Source organism: Mirounga angustirostris, unplaced genomic scaffold (assembly GCF_029215605.1).
Source record: "Mirounga angustirostris isolate CCGP_5_RB_7025 unplaced genomic scaffold, mMirAng1.0.hap1 SCAF_8, whole genome shotgun sequence".
Taxonomy (NCBI): domain Eukaryota; kingdom Metazoa; phylum Chordata; class Mammalia; order Carnivora; family Phocidae; genus Mirounga; species Mirounga angustirostris.
In genome coordinates, this window is record NW_026991716.1 from 9,941,623 (window position 1) to 9,958,378 (window position 16,756).

A 16,756-nucleotide genomic window follows, 5' to 3' on the forward strand; every position below is an offset into this window, starting at 1 on the left:
GAGTTATGTGAGGCTCTTTCCAAAAGGCTCTGACTCCTTCTAACCTCCAGAGGTTTCTCTGGACCTTAAGCATATAACTAATCTCCAACAGGTGGCAGATGCATTCAACAAATACGGAAATTTTTGCCTCCTGAAATTTTCACCTGCATGGACCTGGGGACTGGGTGTACATCAAAACTTAGAAAAACAGGCCACCCCAGGATCAACTATACCCTATATGGACAGGCTCTGCCTACGGCTATTAACCACACACTCTTCCTTAAAATTAGAGAGAGTCGTGCCTTGGATCCACCATACTAGAGTAAAAAAGCATCTGCCCAGAGGCCCCAAAAGAAATGCTACCAGCACCAGATGACAGCAAATACTCCTGTGAGCCACTCACTGACGTGACACTCCTGTTCAGGACACGAAATCATTCTCTCTGTGACTGTCCAGCTTACTGTCAGTATGTGACAAAATAGACAACACTCTAGTCCCCTCTACCTTGGTCTGATTTTATTTTTTTTTTTTTAATTTTTTTAAAGATTTTATTTATTTATTTGAGACAGAGAGAATGAGAGAGAGAGAGAGAGAGAGCACATGAGAGGGGGGAGGGTCAGAGGGAGGAGCAGACTCCCCGACGAGCAGGGAGCCCGATGCGGGACTCGATCCAGGGACTCCAGGATCATGACGTGAGCCGAAGGCAGTCGCTTAACCAACTGAGCCACCCAGGCGCCCCTTTGGTCTGATTTTAAAATGAACACCTTCTTGGGGCGCCGAGGTGACTCAGTCGTTAAGCGTCTGCCTTCGGCTCAGGTCATGATCCTGGGGTCCTGGGATGGAGCCCCAGATCGGGCTCTCTGCTCAGCGGGAAGCCTGCTTCTCCCTCTCCCACTCCCCCTGCTTGTGTTCCCTCTCTCGCTTTGTCTCTCTCTGTCAAATAAACAAATAAAATCTTTAATAAATAAATAAATAAATAAAATGAACACCTTCTTGGAAGGCAGCTATGCTCACCACTATACCACCAACGCTAGCTGAACACCTTCTTGATGTCAGTCCTGGTCACTATTATCCTAGAGAGGCAAAAAGCCATAAACACACTAGAGCATCCTTGGGAACTAAATTCCCTAGTAAATCTCGGGAGGATCATAGCAGAGGGAAACAAACTGAAGACTGCTTTTATTACCGATTGGACCTCACATACTTAACTGTTGGGTACTATTTGGGTCCACGTGCATAGAGATCATCAAATTACATATAGTCATAACACAAGGGTATGAGTGGCGTGGGGGAAAGCTGGTGACCCACAGACATGCCTAAAGCTAGCCGAGGGATAATCTGCTCCTCTATCAATTTCTATGACTCCGTCCATGTCCAGCAGTAAATAGCTACAGAAAACAGACTTTCTTCTTGTGCCGCTCAAGAATGAGGACCAGGAAAATACTAGAGGAGGGATTTGTCACCAGCTAGACCCCAAGACCTGACCTTCACTGCCCACCTGCTTGTATTCACTCACCTTCGTCCCACATTTTTCCTTAAGCTCTTCTTTCCAGCTTATCTCTGAACTCAGGCAAATGGAAAGAGAATGATGCCAAGGCTTCCCTGTCTAAGTATTCACCCTAACCCTCAATAGAAGGAACTCATCCACCCCTGCTCAGGGAGTCACGGCTTTGGAAGTTAATCTCGGTGATCTTATTTGCTGCAAATAAAGTTTCCTTTGTGGGACCACTCCACCTGCTGTATCTGGGACTCACCAAGGAGGGAACTCACGTGGGTTCGGCTACAGTTACGATATATTTGTGACATCTGATATAAATACTAGAAATAAGTTTAGTAGGACCACTCTTAAAAATGTTACTCTCCAATGTTAAAAGCCCTAAGTGGACACATTTTGTCACAAATGAGAGCCATCCTCTGTGAAGAACAGCTTATTGTGTGTTTCAAGCAATCCATGGAAAAACAAACACATTCTAGTTCAAAAATCAAAATTTTTTTAAAGCACTTAAAAATATTTATGTAACTTTTAATTCTTAATTTACTGTTTGAAATCCGGAAGTACTTTTGTGTTCTACGTTTGAAAGTAGAATTTATTTCAGCCTGAATACAAATTTCACTGTATCTAAGTAGATGTACCAGCTATCCACCTATGTATTTTTTTTTAAGATTTTAGTTATTTATTTGACAGAGAGAGAGACAGCAAGAGTGGGAACCCCGGGGAGGGGGGGCGGGGAGTGAGAGAGAAGCAGGCTCCCCGCAGAGCAGGGAGCCGGATGCGGGGCTCAATCCAAGGACCCTGGGATCATGACCTGAGCAGAAGGCAGACGATTAACGACTGAGCCACCCAGGCACCCCTATCCACCTATGTATTTACTACTCGTTCACACACACACATTTTCACATACTGTCCTATCCATCAACACACATAGGTATATACCTTAAATTTAACTCAACTCATAGAACAAGGAATGTGTACCAGAATCATAGAGAAAAATTAATCAACAGCAAGCAACTGAATGTTAAGAAGAATCCTAAGACTGATAACACGCAGAATATATAATCCATTGTGTACTTCAAATAAGGATAATGAGGTTCTGACGTCTCTAATATAAATACTAAAAGAAACATGTCCCTGGAGATTCCCGAAGCAACTTTTGCTGTAAGTCTTTCCAGCCATTGAGAGCTATAAACAAACCATGAAGTTGAACCGTTGTTCTTTAAATTTGCTTATTTTAAATAAGCTGGTAATATTTTTCACAGGCATCTGGAATTATCCATAATTTGGTGCCTGGAAGCTGCTTCTGGCAATTACCAGTTCCTGGTCTAATAAGAAGTTCCCTTGTGCTAACTACTCTCATGCAGATGAAACTCGCAGTGGGGGCTGGTGATCTTTTCCTTCTTACACAAAAAATTAGATTTGAACTGGATCTAGAAAACAGTCACTTCCAGTTGTCTAGATGAGGAAACTGGAGCCAAGATAACTTGTATATCGTCCAAAGCCACAGGGGGCTAATAGCGCTCTCACACCTCCCTCTACTCCTCCATCTCTACTCAGAATGGCCATTCTAGCTTAAAACACCTGGTCAGGGTCTGCATTCCTGCACTGGGCAGGAGAGACAAGGAGCAGATGACCTTGATTTCTGGTGCAGGCCCCTCAACAACACGCAGCAACAGATTAACTCAAATCCCTTGCTTTAGTGGTCTGACTTGAGTGGAAACACCATCCTGTACTTTAAAACAGCTCTCACAAGGCCTTGTCCCTTCTGAAACCAACACAAGAGTCAATCCAATCCTGAAGCTTCTGAAGCTTTGTTGAAAAACATGAGATCAGGTTTTCCTCTAAGTCCGTTTGGGAAACTCTGTCTCCCGAAAAGACCAAAAGGACCTCCCAGCCAGAAGCAAGGATGCTGCTCACACCTTGGCCACACCAGGTTCAACTGAAACTGGAGACCAACAGTCTCCTTGTAGGAAAGCTGGGTTTTGCTCTTAACTCTTCCCTGAGTTTGTGAACTCTTCAGCTGATAGCATCATGTCTGTGAAGTGTTTGGCTTCACAGAGCAGGGAAACAGAACAGCCAAAGGCTAAATCACCCACTGAGAATGACCACCATAAACATGTCCTCCTTTGCCCCTTTCAGGGAAATCAGAGATGGAGCAGAAGAGAAAGTCAAAGAGACCTGAAGTGACTATGAGAAGAACTCAGTTAAAATAAAATGCAAACAGAACGCAGCCTTGAAAATTCCCCCGAGCAGACGAAACCAGTTTAGTCATACAAACAAAGCTTAATTTAGCTTATTTTGCAAGGCTAACTTAACCTGGGTCATTTCTTGCTTGTGCCTCTGAAAATCGCAAGCAAAACTCTTCCCTGAGGTTCATAGGAGGTCACCAGTGACAAATTCCCTATCATTTAAGAAAATTCTAATATTATAATCAATCACTGCTTTCTCACTATATAAGCTGCTTTATCACAATATGCTGCTGAGCCTAACATTCCATCTTTTAGTTTGAGTGCTCCTGGTTTACAAACTTTCTTTTTGGTGTGTGCGCAGTAATCTCTTACTCATTACTACTTTGGCGATTCACTGGTTTCACTTCTATTTCTGAACTTTTGCCATTTCGTGGCATGAGAAATGGGATCCAAAAAATACCCCCAATGAATCTGAGGCGAGTGAGCGAATGGGTCTGGTACCCAGAGAGCCCATGAGCTCACTGCTTTCTTATCAACCCTGAAATTGAACATTTAAGAAAAACATCTTAAGATAATGATTAGCCATTTCATGTCTAATCCAAACATAATTGTAAAAGCAAGTAATTAAATAAATGTAAATAAAAAATGTCTAACTTAAATCGAATAATAGATATTTATTGAATACGTAAGCCATTTAAAAATAAGGTAAACATTAAATGATAAAGATAAGTGTATTTACTTTGGGCTTTTAATTTTTGATAGATACAGACGATATTTAGGTTTATTAATGAACATGTTTTTTGCCATAATGAAAAAAAAATTTAAGGATTATTTATTTGAGAGGGTGTGCGCGCATGCACACGAGTGGGGGGAGGGGCAGAGGGAGAGAGAGAAACCCTCAAGCCGACTCCCCGCTGAGTGCGGAGGCCAGGCAGGCTCTATCCCAGGACCCTGAGATCATGACCTGAGCCCATATCAAGAGGAGGACGCTTAACCAACTGAGCCACCCAGGTGTCCCGAAAATTTCATTATGAGGAAGAACACACTTCTAGAAATTATGAAATGTATTTACAAATTGCTAATCTACTATGAGATACTAATAGATGATAGCTCACAATTGCTTGCTTCCAAGGTTTCTCTGGAAAGCAAAGATTATTAAGAGTTAAAATTTATAATCCATATGTAAAAATAAAACTGCTAGAAATAATAAAAATGGAAGAAAATGACTGTATATGAAAAGCAGGTAAGGAAAATAGATTTTTTTTTAATATTAAAGGAAAGGCCTGAAGGACATGATGTTGATTGGTTGGCTGTTTTTGGTAAAAGAAAAAAGAAAGCAATTTTGTCCTAAAGTAGAATGATTTTTCCAGAATAAGAAAAGAAAAAGAAGACAAAAGCTGAATGGATATAGAAAGTTGTAGGTTTGTGGGAAAGGAACCTTGAGAAAGAAATTTTATGTGTGGTCAAGTCTGACTAAGATCGGAATGGATTTATTTAAGTTAGAAAAAAAAGGAGAGTTTTAATGTCAAAAGTACACTGCTGTAAAATTTGAATTTGGTTTTCTCACTGTTAAAGGGACAAAGTTTTTTTAGATTATTGGTCTGCTCTTAAATAAGAAATTGTAAGCAAAGTTTTTTCTTTACCTTTAATGTAATCTGCCTAGAAAACTGAGATTCTGTGTTTTGTCTTGGTCAGGTCCTTGGTTATGTAAGAAAACGGAGTCTTCTCTAGCAAAAGAGCTAAATTTTTTTTACAGCTATGTAACTTTTTGTACATGTTAAATTTGATAGAAAATAAATAAGAAGTGATGCTAAACTTTCTATAGGGGATATTTGTATGAAAGTCCTAAAATCTAACATGTCCTGGTATAATGTTATCAGTCGTAACTTTTAAATGTATGTCATAGAAATAACCACATTCCCTTGTCAATTGCATTATAATGAACTCTTATCAGATCTTTAACCAGGGCCATTTTTAAGTCTTTTGTCACTTATAGACAGTTATTTTTTTACTCTTGATTCTTCTCTGAGAGCATTTACAATGAACTGTAAACAAAAGTACTCCATCTTCAAAGAGATTCGTGGAAAAGACCCTGACAAGTACTCTAAAATGCAGGTTTCTGAGAACTTGAAGATCATAACACCAAATTGGGTAAGAATTGCTAAAACTCTGATGGAAAACTGATTGATTCATAAAGCTGCTAACCCAAGAAGAAGCAAAGCAGGAATAATTACAGCAGATTGACTGAACTGATGAAGATGGTTATAACTTTTTATGATTCCATTTAAAACACTGCTAGTTCTTCAGTGTTTTGTTTCCTAGATTTAAAGGACCCCTTTTTCTCCTCTTTTAAGCTCTCTATAACTTACAGCAATTTGGTAGAGTGTATCTTTGCAACAAAGTTTGAAACGCTTATCTCTTTCTCCCTTCTTGATCCCTCCAGAATTCAGAAACTCTTATTAAATGTTCCTATTTTCATAACACAATATATACTTGCGTAAGTTCAATAAGAATCTGTTCTCCTTGAACCGGGACACGATTGGACAAGGCCTTGGCTTGGCTTCCTGGCCTCAAGTGACTTTTGAATGTCCAGTCTGAGATTCCTTATGAAGAGCTCCAGCAAAGCAGGTTTAAAACAGCCTACGTGGTCAATCACTATTCTTGCTGCAATTATGTAAATAATCAGGACAAGTTTAATCTGCAGACCAATAAGACTTACTGTGGTTATCTTTCATGAAGAGGAAGATGATTATATAGAGGAAAATTATCTGATATTTATGGATATCAGATTCGAAGTTGTTCGTTGTCTTTGAGGTTTTGTGTTCTACCTATAAACTGGGCTGAACTCTGAATTTTCCTAGTTCTCCTCCAATATTTGGCTAGAGCTCTCCAAAAGCTAACATTTCCAATTTTCTCCCACTCTTTAACTTGGAATTGCTATGAAACTAAAATTGCTCTTTCCCAGAAACCACGGAAGCTAAAGCTGGACTACTTGATAAAGACTTCAGAGAAATCACCACAACAGCTCATGGGTGGTGCGGTAGCTCGTGCCTATTGCAACGTGGCCACTCAGAAACATCATCAGAAACATTCACATCGCAAACCCGAAAACCTGACAGATGTCTACCACCTGCCCTCGCCCCATCTGAAGATGCTCACGACCCAACGTCCAGAAATCTTCTCAACAGGCTGTTCTCCAAACTCATAAGCAAGTTTTATAATCTGCTTGAACTATCAACCTTTGTTTACCTTTTATTCCATAGACATGTCTCTCATTAAATTACCTGCTTGCTCACACCATAGAGAAGCCTAATTTAGGTGGAAGCCCTCCTACAGTACCACCTCTTGAAACAAAACATCTCAGGTTCATCCTATCCTAAGTAATCATGAGGATATGCGACTGCTAATACATCGTGCTGTGCCTACGTACGTAAGTTCAAGAATTATAACCCATTTAAGTTATTTAATTGGCTAAATCTTGGCTCCTGGGAACCTCTGCTCTAGAGAATTTTACAATCCTTAGCTATTACTCTTTTTATAGTCATCATATCAACTTCTCCAGTGTGTTTTGTATTCTCTAGGGCTTTACATCGTCAGCAGCCACTCACATGCCAAATGGTATCTGTCAGGATCAGACAACTGGATGAAACCAACAATAACCACAGAAGTGATGAAGATGTTGATTGCATCTTGGCCTGATGATGCAACTGGACAAAAACCTCAAATGTGTGATTCTTCAACCTGACTACATCAATAGTGGTAACACAGAATAACACCATACTAGCTGATACTACTCTCAGCCTGCTAAGAGAATGACCAAAAGGGGGGAATTATTAAAATAAAAACAGAGACCAGTCTTGAAAATTCCCTGAATTGCTTGAGGCGCCGGGGTGGCTCAGTTGATTAAGCGTCTGCCTTCAGCTCATGATCCCAGGGTCCTGGGATCGAGCCCCACATCAGGCTCCCTGCTCAGCGGGAAGCCTGCTTCTCCCTCTGCCTCTGCCTGCCACTTCCCCTGCTTGTACACTCTCTCTTTCTGTCAAATAAATAAAATCTTTAAAAAAAAAAAGAAAATTCCCTGAACTGTAGTTTAAAACCAGTTTAGTCATACAAACAAAGCTTAATTTAGTTTACTTTGCCAGACTAACTTGACCTGGGTCATTTCTTGCTTATACCTCTGAAAATTATATGCAAAACTTGAGCTACTTCCCAAGGTTGGTATGAGGCAACCACTGACCAATTCATTTTCATTTAAGGGAATGCTACTATTATAAACAATCTCTGTGAAGAATAGACACTGCTTTCTCACTATTTAAGCTGCTTTATAACAATAGAACAATGAACCTCATTCCGTTTTGGTTCAGTGAGTGCTCCTGGTTGGCAAACTGTCTTTTTGGTGTGTGCTCAATAAACTTTTACTAATTATTTCTCGGGTGATTCGTTGGTTTTACTTCTGCTATTTCTGAACTTTTGACACCTCAACGTGGCTTGAAGGTACACGGGACCACAAGGAAGGCATGAAAAAGAACTGAATTCTGCCAACAATCAATGAGCTTGGAAAAGAACTCCGAGCCCCAAATGACAATAGCTAACCAAGACCTTGATCCCAGCAAGATGCTGAGCAGAGAGCTCGGCCACCTCATGCCGAATTTCTTTTTTTTTTTTTTTTAAGATTTTTTATTTATTTGTGAGAGAGAGAATGAGAGACAGAGAGCATGAGAGGGAGGAGGGTCAGAGGGAGAAGCAGACTCCCCGCCGAGCAGGGAGCCCGACGTGGGACTCGATCCCGGGACTCCAGGATCATGACCTGAGCCGAAGGCAGTCACTCAACCGACTGAGCCCCCCAGGCGCCCCCCGAATTTCTGATGTACAGAAACTGCAGTTAATAAACGTGTTGCTTCAAGACACTTAAAAAAAATTAAAATAATGCTAAGAGGTCCTCGTGGCTCATGAAAGATGTTTCCAGCTTTGCCACTAACCCACCGTATGAATGTCACCTAACCCCTGAATCTTACCTCCCACCTGTCAGTTGGGAGAGGGCTGTATTAATATGTACTTGATAGAGTGGTAGGAAGAGCAAAAGAAAATGTGTTTGAAGGTACTTTGCATACCAGATGGAATTGTGTAATTGTAAGTTTTTACTGTAAACTGCCCCCCCACCAAAATCATTGCGTTGATACGAATTCTGCATTTTTCTGTCCACATAGCTTTCATTTTAATTGAGCACACAATTAGATAAATCTTTATCTGTGAAACATTTCCTTGTGAAAAAGCAACATAAAGGCATTTTTTAAATCTAGAAAGACGATGTATTTTCTGAGGAGGTCATTCTTCCCTCAACACACATCCACGAGCTTGAAATGTATTAGTTCCCCTCTTCTCCTTTGGGAGCAGGGGGTCTGGCTGAAAACTGGTCACCCACGCTCACGGCCATAGAGCACACACCTCCTAAAAAACAATGTCCCTCTGACAGTTGTGATCTCATCTGACCCTCTACGCCTGAGCCAGGACGGAGGAAATGACAGTGTGGATAAACGGTTGGCCCCGGACCACACCACCCATCAAGAGCAATGTCATCTTACTGCGAGGAGCTGGGTGTCTGTCCCCTGACCCCCACACCGTCTGGACTGGCAGGGGGCAGGGAGAACAGAGGACACTGCCTGCTTGTTCCGTGCCCAGGGTGACATCAGATTTGCCAATCCTGTCCCAACATTCCATTCACGTGCCCTTGTGGTGCCAAAGTCCCAAGGCCAGGCTGGAATTCACGACACATCATGCAGGGCGGTGTGTGGATTACCGGACTTGTTTGCTTTTAGTTAAACAAACGGGACTGGCTCTAAAAACTAAGTCCAGACTGATCAATGATCAGAAGTCTCACAATTCGAGAAAAACTTCATGTTCATTTTATCTGAATGCATTCAGTGGCATTAATGTGAACCACCCCCCCATTCCTCCAAAAAGAAAATATGCCCCTTCAATCATCCAGGTGAACAGGAGACTTCATTCCCTTCTCATCTAAAGCCTGATTTCTAGTTTCAAAAATACAAAAAAAAAAAAAAAAGGATAGAATTGTATTGGTAAAATTGAAAAACATAGAGGCAGAAAACGGAATCTGAAGCACAACTTCTTTATACACAACAGGAATTCATTCAATAAGTTCATTATTTAGAGCCCCATTTCTTGTTTTTCGCCAACTGACGGATTTAACGATCAGCCACAAATACACGTTATAGCACAAGCCGGTAATGTTAAAAGGAGAGGACTTGGATTTAACAATCGCTTTGAGTGTTGACTGTCAACATCAAAGGAGGCTGTGGGCATATACTTTATATTGCAGAAAAGAGGCAAACAAACATGTTGGCATCTGAAGTAAGTACACGGACCCACCTGTAATTCTCATTCCACGGTTAGCAGGATACACACCACCTAGTTATTTCTTGACTAACTTACCCTCCCTCCCTTGCCCTTCTCCTCTACCTAAACCAGGGAGGGACTGGGGTTGACCTCAGGGGGGCCATTTGCCCCAGGCAGGCTGTCAGACACACAAAAGCACGGATGCTCAATAATTATTTGAAATAATAATTCTCTTACATATACCTCCACCGGCGCAGATAATTGAGAGAGGAGTTCATTCTCTTGGTACTCACAGATAGCGGAACGAAGGCCGGATCCAAATTACTAATGAGAGTGTTGAAAGTATTCTGAAGGAGTCTTACATTCTTTTTCTGGCTGCCACTCATCACAGTGTGACCCTTGGCAAGACACGAACACAAACCACTACTTTCTTTATGAAATGGATCTAATACCTACTCCATTTATCTCAGGATTGTTCTCAAAAGTTCTTTAAAAAGTATATGTAAATATATATAAATAAAACATAGTATAATTGCTATTGAATTATTTGAAGAAATTAATTTCTCATAATGTAGAGTTGGATACTGTCTTTAGGGTCTAAAAAAATAAATTTATTTTTATCTAACAGATGAAAATAATTGAATTACAGAAAAACCTAATTATAATTCTTCAGATTCACTAGGCTCATAATTTACATAGCAATGAGCTTGCTGCTTGGGCACTGATTAAAATCAGTGCTGTATAAAATGGTTCATTCAATCATTCTTTGGGGATGCAAACTCAAGTTTAGCAAACAATGACACTTTAAAAAAATGAAACAATGTTGACATTCTAGGAAAGGATTAAGCAAATTAAGAAACCATAACTGAAAAATCTTTTATTACTATCTTACTGATTTCCTCAAAACTGAATGATTAGAAAATGGAATTTGACTTACAAGTCAATCCTAAGTCTTTGTCCCCAGGATCATAGTACAACCACATAATGATCAATAAAGAGGCACCATCACCAGTAGATAGGAATGTGAGCTTTCCGTTTTGCAGAAACACAAGTTCTAGTTGGTAACCAACTTCTGGCACTCAGCGTTTGGGGATTCCTGCCTTGAATACTAATGAAATGGAAATGACCTTAAGTTAACCCTACTGTAAATCCCTTAACATTCTTAACGAGGGAATACATTCCTCCAACAGACTTGTGGAAGGTTAAAACTGACCATAGAGAGCACACAGCCCAAACCTCATTTTGTAGAACTAATGGCTTTGAGGCCTGGCAGCATTTTTTATCAGGATGATCAAAGACCTAAATTATTGGTCATTTCTCTGGATAATGATCAATGCCTGTGCACTGAGAGGGTGGCGTATCCCACTACGACAAAAATGTCTGCAACAAGTGAAGGCGTTATACTTCCTCTTATTTAACAAACAAGGTAGCAAGAGTTATTTCCATAAATGGTATCGCAGATTTGGGTACTTTTTGTAAATTCTGAACCTAGGATTTAAGAGTGCTTCGTTGGTTCCTGGAGGATAAAAGTGAATGTGTCTGGAAACGTGCAGCACAACAAAGGTTAACCACACTTGCTTTCCTGCTCTGCATTTATTGGGGCTACAGAGACTAAAACAGCTATTTTCCTCTCAAAGAATTCGGAAAAATATAATACAACAGCAATTTCTTAAATACATAACAAAACTTTCTGGATCATGAATCAACATGAGATGTAATAGCCTACAGATATCGATTGGACAGCTTTATAAAATGTCACTCATCTAAGGCATTATGAAATTGTTTTCAGAGTTACACATATATACACAGTTCTATATACATAAAGGCATCCATTCATGAACAATAAGTCAAGCACTGTGTAGAGAAGGGTAAAATAATACATAGTTAGATTCTGAATAATTTTTAAGAGACAATTTGGCATTCCAAGCAACAGTGATTTACATTCAAATAAACATGTAGATTTTCAAATCTAGATAGGTAAAGTTTTCGTGATGCAGGCTACAAGAAAATTCACACTGTGAATTATTTGTTTTTCAAAGGCCTCCTTATCGAAATAGAGATTTCAAGTCCAGAGCAAACACCCATTGCGTGAACAAACAGAATGCCTACGACTCTAAAATTTGCTTCCATATGCCTTTCCCCCTCACCTCCCTATCCAATAACAAGAGAAAAATTCCCAGAAGGGGCAGCAGCTAGATGTCATGCCCTTCTATCTGTTAATGTTTCTGGATGGGGGGAGGTTATTACATCCAGATTACAATTTGGTGAAGGAGTATTGATTTCTATTTCAAATAGGCTATACTACTCCAAACACGAAGATTTTTGCCACGACATCCAAACATGATCACATAGACCCACGTTTCTTCCTAGTACAGAAAGAGGATCACTAGGAGAAGATGGGGCTGACAGATAGAGGAAGGAGACAGGTTAAACTCTCTCAGTGGCCAATTATCCCAGATGAAAACATCAGTCTCTGTTAGCGAAGTTGTCAGCTCTCTCCTTTGCAAACAAAGTTTCTAGCTCGACTGACATCTCGCCCTTTCATGCACCAGAGATATATCTTGGTCTAATCCACCAACCTACTCCTCTTGATTCTGACAATCTTACACAGGCCAATTCATGTGCTATATAAGGAAGACGTCACGATTTTCCAGGCACTTTTCAACACAGAAAAACTTAAATCCAGTTGTTTAAAATCTGTTTCACAAACAACTCCCCACTCCCTAGCCCCTAGAAAAAAAGTAGCTGATTCTGTTACAGTTTCTCTGTGAGAAGACAAGTTCCTTCAGTTTTGCCAAGGAAACAGTATGGATGTTTTAACTCCAAATTTGGGAGCTCCACCTCTTATATCATAGGATGTTAGGTTACTCGAAATCAGCTCCTGTTTAAAGATTCTTTGTGGAATCGAGCTTAGAGAGTTCACTCGTGCTGGAGGACATTGCCATGACAGACGTTCTTGATACAAAAATGCAAATTCAGCTGAGTTCCTGTGATCCCCTGAGCAGTTATAAATGCCCTTTGCTATAATGAGGCAGTGTTAAGACAAAGCAAATTATTCAAATATATGTACACTTGTCTTTAGACTAATATGAAATACATCGATAGAAGAGGGTATTCTTGTTCTGAAGCGTTTACAGAGTTTCAAAGGAAAATAAAGACACTTAATATTGAGAAATTTCCAAAAAATGATTAAAAATGTTTTTGGTTGGTTGCCATTCAAAAGTTTTCCCAGAGTTCTCATCTATGTTCTATACACATGGTAAATAAAAATGTACACGACCAAGAGATGTACTATACATAAATCAGATATCAATATGTACGTGTGAACTAAAGTTCCTTAAATATACACATCCCCACTTAGGATACATTCCATTACATCAACAAAGCATCGTTCTTTAAGAATAGGTCCAGGATAGCAGCAATTTAATAACCTAGTTGCCCGGTTACCTCAGGCAAGTATGAGGGGTTCTGCCAGTCCCTGATGCGGGGTCCCTAGTTTCAAGGAGGGCTCTCTACGAGCATCTTACATATTCTCATGAAGCACCAGGCTACGTTGGCTAATGGCAATTATGTAATCCTGTCAATGGAGAAAAAGTTATCGTCTTTTCAAAACCCGTTTATTCAAAATCTGACCGAGGGATAACAGGAAAAATAAGTCGCAATAAGGCGATACCAACCCAAAGCATTTATGATACTTGAAGCATTTACATTTTATTTCTTACATTTTTTGTTGTTTTATCAGTGCCTTGTACTGATACTGAAAGTATTTGGATTGCCCTACCAGATGCTGAAAGAGCAATACGACACTCTGCTGAGAAGAGAGCTGTTCTGAGTTGTGTTTGGAAAGATGTAAATAACTGGATTATCAGTGTTTTTACAAATGGAGATGGCATGACATCACACTAGGCATTGTTTTAAAAGAGTTAGGTTTATGAGTCTATACCTTTGGGTAAGTTATGAACTTGCAACCAAAATTTACATATACAATATGCAAAAAGAAAACCCTTTAGGTTGATTTATAATAAACCACATTCGTCCCAGAAGGAAAGAGAGAATGGCTTCAAGGAAACATTTATTTTACGTGTACCACTGGATAGACTCACGCATGCCCAGTGGATGGAAATTCTGGGTAGGCAGCAACTTACGTGGACTGGTGTACACATGGACTTTGATACTCACTCTTGGTGTGTACTTCTAGGTCCAACTCTAAATGTGTGGGGTGCATGAACACAGAGCTCAGGAAAGATCTCTGTTACCTATGATGAAGATTAACCTCGGCCACTCGACCAGTATTTCATATAAAACAATCCTGTCAAACACAGCCACTGGCTGTAGGAGGAGAATTTATCACCTTCCCAAAGTTGCACTTGCCAAGGGAGAGCTACTCGATCAGACCCCATTGTTTTACAGGCTGCAACCCCTTCACTTGGAAGGGACAACTCTGTCTGCATAGCAGTTTCTCCTGCTTGAAGCTGAGATCACACATGGAGAAACCTATTGTGTTTCTGCCAAGTCACTGTGGGAATGCCTGGAACAGCATGCCCAGGAGCCCGCAGAGGCAGAACCAACAACATACCCGCTCCCCAAGATAAGCAGCCTGCTGCGAGGCGCTTAGGACAATTTCCCCTTCAACAGTGTTATCCTTTCCATCCTATGGGGGGCGGGGGAGTGGGTTTCTCCGGTGTTTCTCGTGGTGGTCAGATCAACACAGAACAGACTCTAGCTGGTCAGTTACAATGTGTGTTGCCAACCAAGATACTGAATGTTCACTCGGGCTCCTCGAATTTGGCTGGAACTTGAACAGTCCCAGCGGGATCCTTCCCGAGGATAAAATGACGGTGGGTTCGTTCCTTGTCGGCAATCCCAAAGCTTCCTGACATGCTCCCTAGACACGGCGGAGACTGCAGAACCCGGGTCCTTCTCTTCACACGGGCTCGGCCTTCTCTGATGCCAAAGGCAGGCAGGCAAGTTCAAAGTCTGGACACAGAGGCACTTTCAAAGTTTGGCAAGGGGGAGGCAAGTTCACTAAGTGGGGCTTTATCACTGTGCTTCTCATTGTAACCCCAGACGTCTGTGGCACGTGGATAGGAGCGGAGGCCTTTAGGTAGTGGATGGGTCGTGCTTTTTCTTCTTGCCCCGACAGGACTTGCAGACACAGCAGATTATACACGGGGAAGCCAGGAGCAGCAACGGTGAAGTCACCAGGGCAATGATGCCCAATCCCACCAGAATCCCCACCACCTGGAAATTCCGAAGAAAAGCCCACTTCAGCAGTTTGATCTTCCTATATGTATACTAAGCCATCAGCTACAGACTGAATGTTTGTATCCCCCACCCCCCAAAAAATTCCTATGTTGAAACCTCAATGTCCAATACAACGGTATTTGGAAATGAAGGCCTTTGGGAGGTAATTAGGACTCGAGGGCAGAGCCCTCACGATGGGATTAGTGCCCTTATGAAAAGAGACTTCAGAGCGCTTGCTTCCTCTCCCCAGCTCGGCACCAGGTGAGGACACAGCAGGAAGAAGGCCACCTGCAGACCGGGAAGAGGGTCCTTGCCAGAACCCAACCAATCCTGGCACCTTCATCTCGGGCTTTTCGTCTCCAGGACTGGGAGAAATAAGTGTCTATTTTTCAAGCCACCCAGCTTTATGGCAATTTCTTCTAGCAGCCTGAACGAAGACACGACCCCAGGCACATGAAACAGTTACAGTTATGGGCCCTTTCAGCAAGTGCCCCGTGTGACCTGAACCGGATATAAACCAGGGAGGCAGCAAGGACTAGATCGGAGGTGAGAGGAAGAAACCGGACGCTCACCTGAGCTCCGGCACAAGCTCCGTGTAACCCCGAATTGTTGCTGTTGGCTCCCTCCCTACCCGAGTCTCCTTGACAGCCTCATAGGGATGCTAACAATGATTCCTAGGCTATTAACACTGATGCCCTTAAAGGTAACGGAGTCTTTCATAAATATGAAGCACTATTAAAAATAAACCAGGGGATGCCTGGGTGGCTCAGGCAGTTAAGCGTCTGCCTTCGGCTCAGGTCATGATCTCGGGGTCCTGGGATCGAGCCCCACATAGGGCTCCCGGCTCAGCTGGTAGCCTGCTTCTCCCTCCACCTACTGCTCCCCCTGCTTGTGTTCCTGCTCTCACTATGTCTCGCTCTGTCAAATAAATAAACGAAACCTTTAAAAATAATAAATAAATTAAATAAACCAATCAACAAACCAGACTCCCTTTGAACCTGCCACAGAAACACACAATGGTGTGTGCAGAGGGATCTAAGCCTCAGCGGGGGCTCACAGGATTTTAGAGCACTGCCTTTTATATGAAATAGGACGTACAGGGCTTTAGGAAAGTCATCCTACCATTTTCCCAAGAGGAGAGAGTCTCTGCCTCGATTCTGGCAGTCACTGGTAATCAGTGGGCTGCTCTGGCACCCTGCCCTCTACTACTTATCCTCAAGGCGATCATGCTCCCCAGAACCTCCCAGGCTGGGATGGGTAAGTAGAGAACAGGGTGGGGAGGAGGATTAGGTGGGTTTTTTAAGCCATCTCGAGTCTGGTATTATCTCCTGCTCCCTTAAAGGTCAGGGTACCTGCGTTCGGTTCCACATCACCGAGGCTCTCGAGTGGCCCAGCTTATTCCTACACGGCCCTTTGTCATAATGTCTGAGGAAAATGTCATTCTGAAAAACAAAGACAGAGGTTTCAGTACATACGCTCTTTTGAACTGAGACAT

The 16,756-nt window shown here is 41.7% G+C and overlaps 1 protein-coding gene across 4 annotated transcripts in view; it reads right to left on the reverse strand.

The window, feature by feature from the left end:
• Window positions 1-11,595: 11,595 nt before the first annotated feature.
• RNF144B (ring finger protein 144B) overlaps window positions 11,596-16,756 on the reverse strand; it is a 105,781-nt gene continuing 100,620 nt past the window's right edge. For all 4 annotated transcript variants that reach the window (XM_045866315.3, XM_064597112.1, XM_045866314.3 and 1 more), the window contains 2 exons: window positions 16,614-16,703; window positions 11,596-15,258 (listed from right to left, as the gene is read on the reverse strand). In XM_045866315.3, coding sequence (XP_045722271.1) covers window positions 15,118-15,258; window positions 16,614-16,703 — 231 coding nt within the window. In that variant the 3' untranslated portion in view covers window positions 11,596-15,117. The remainder of the gene's footprint in view (window positions 15,259-16,613; window positions 16,704-16,756) is intronic.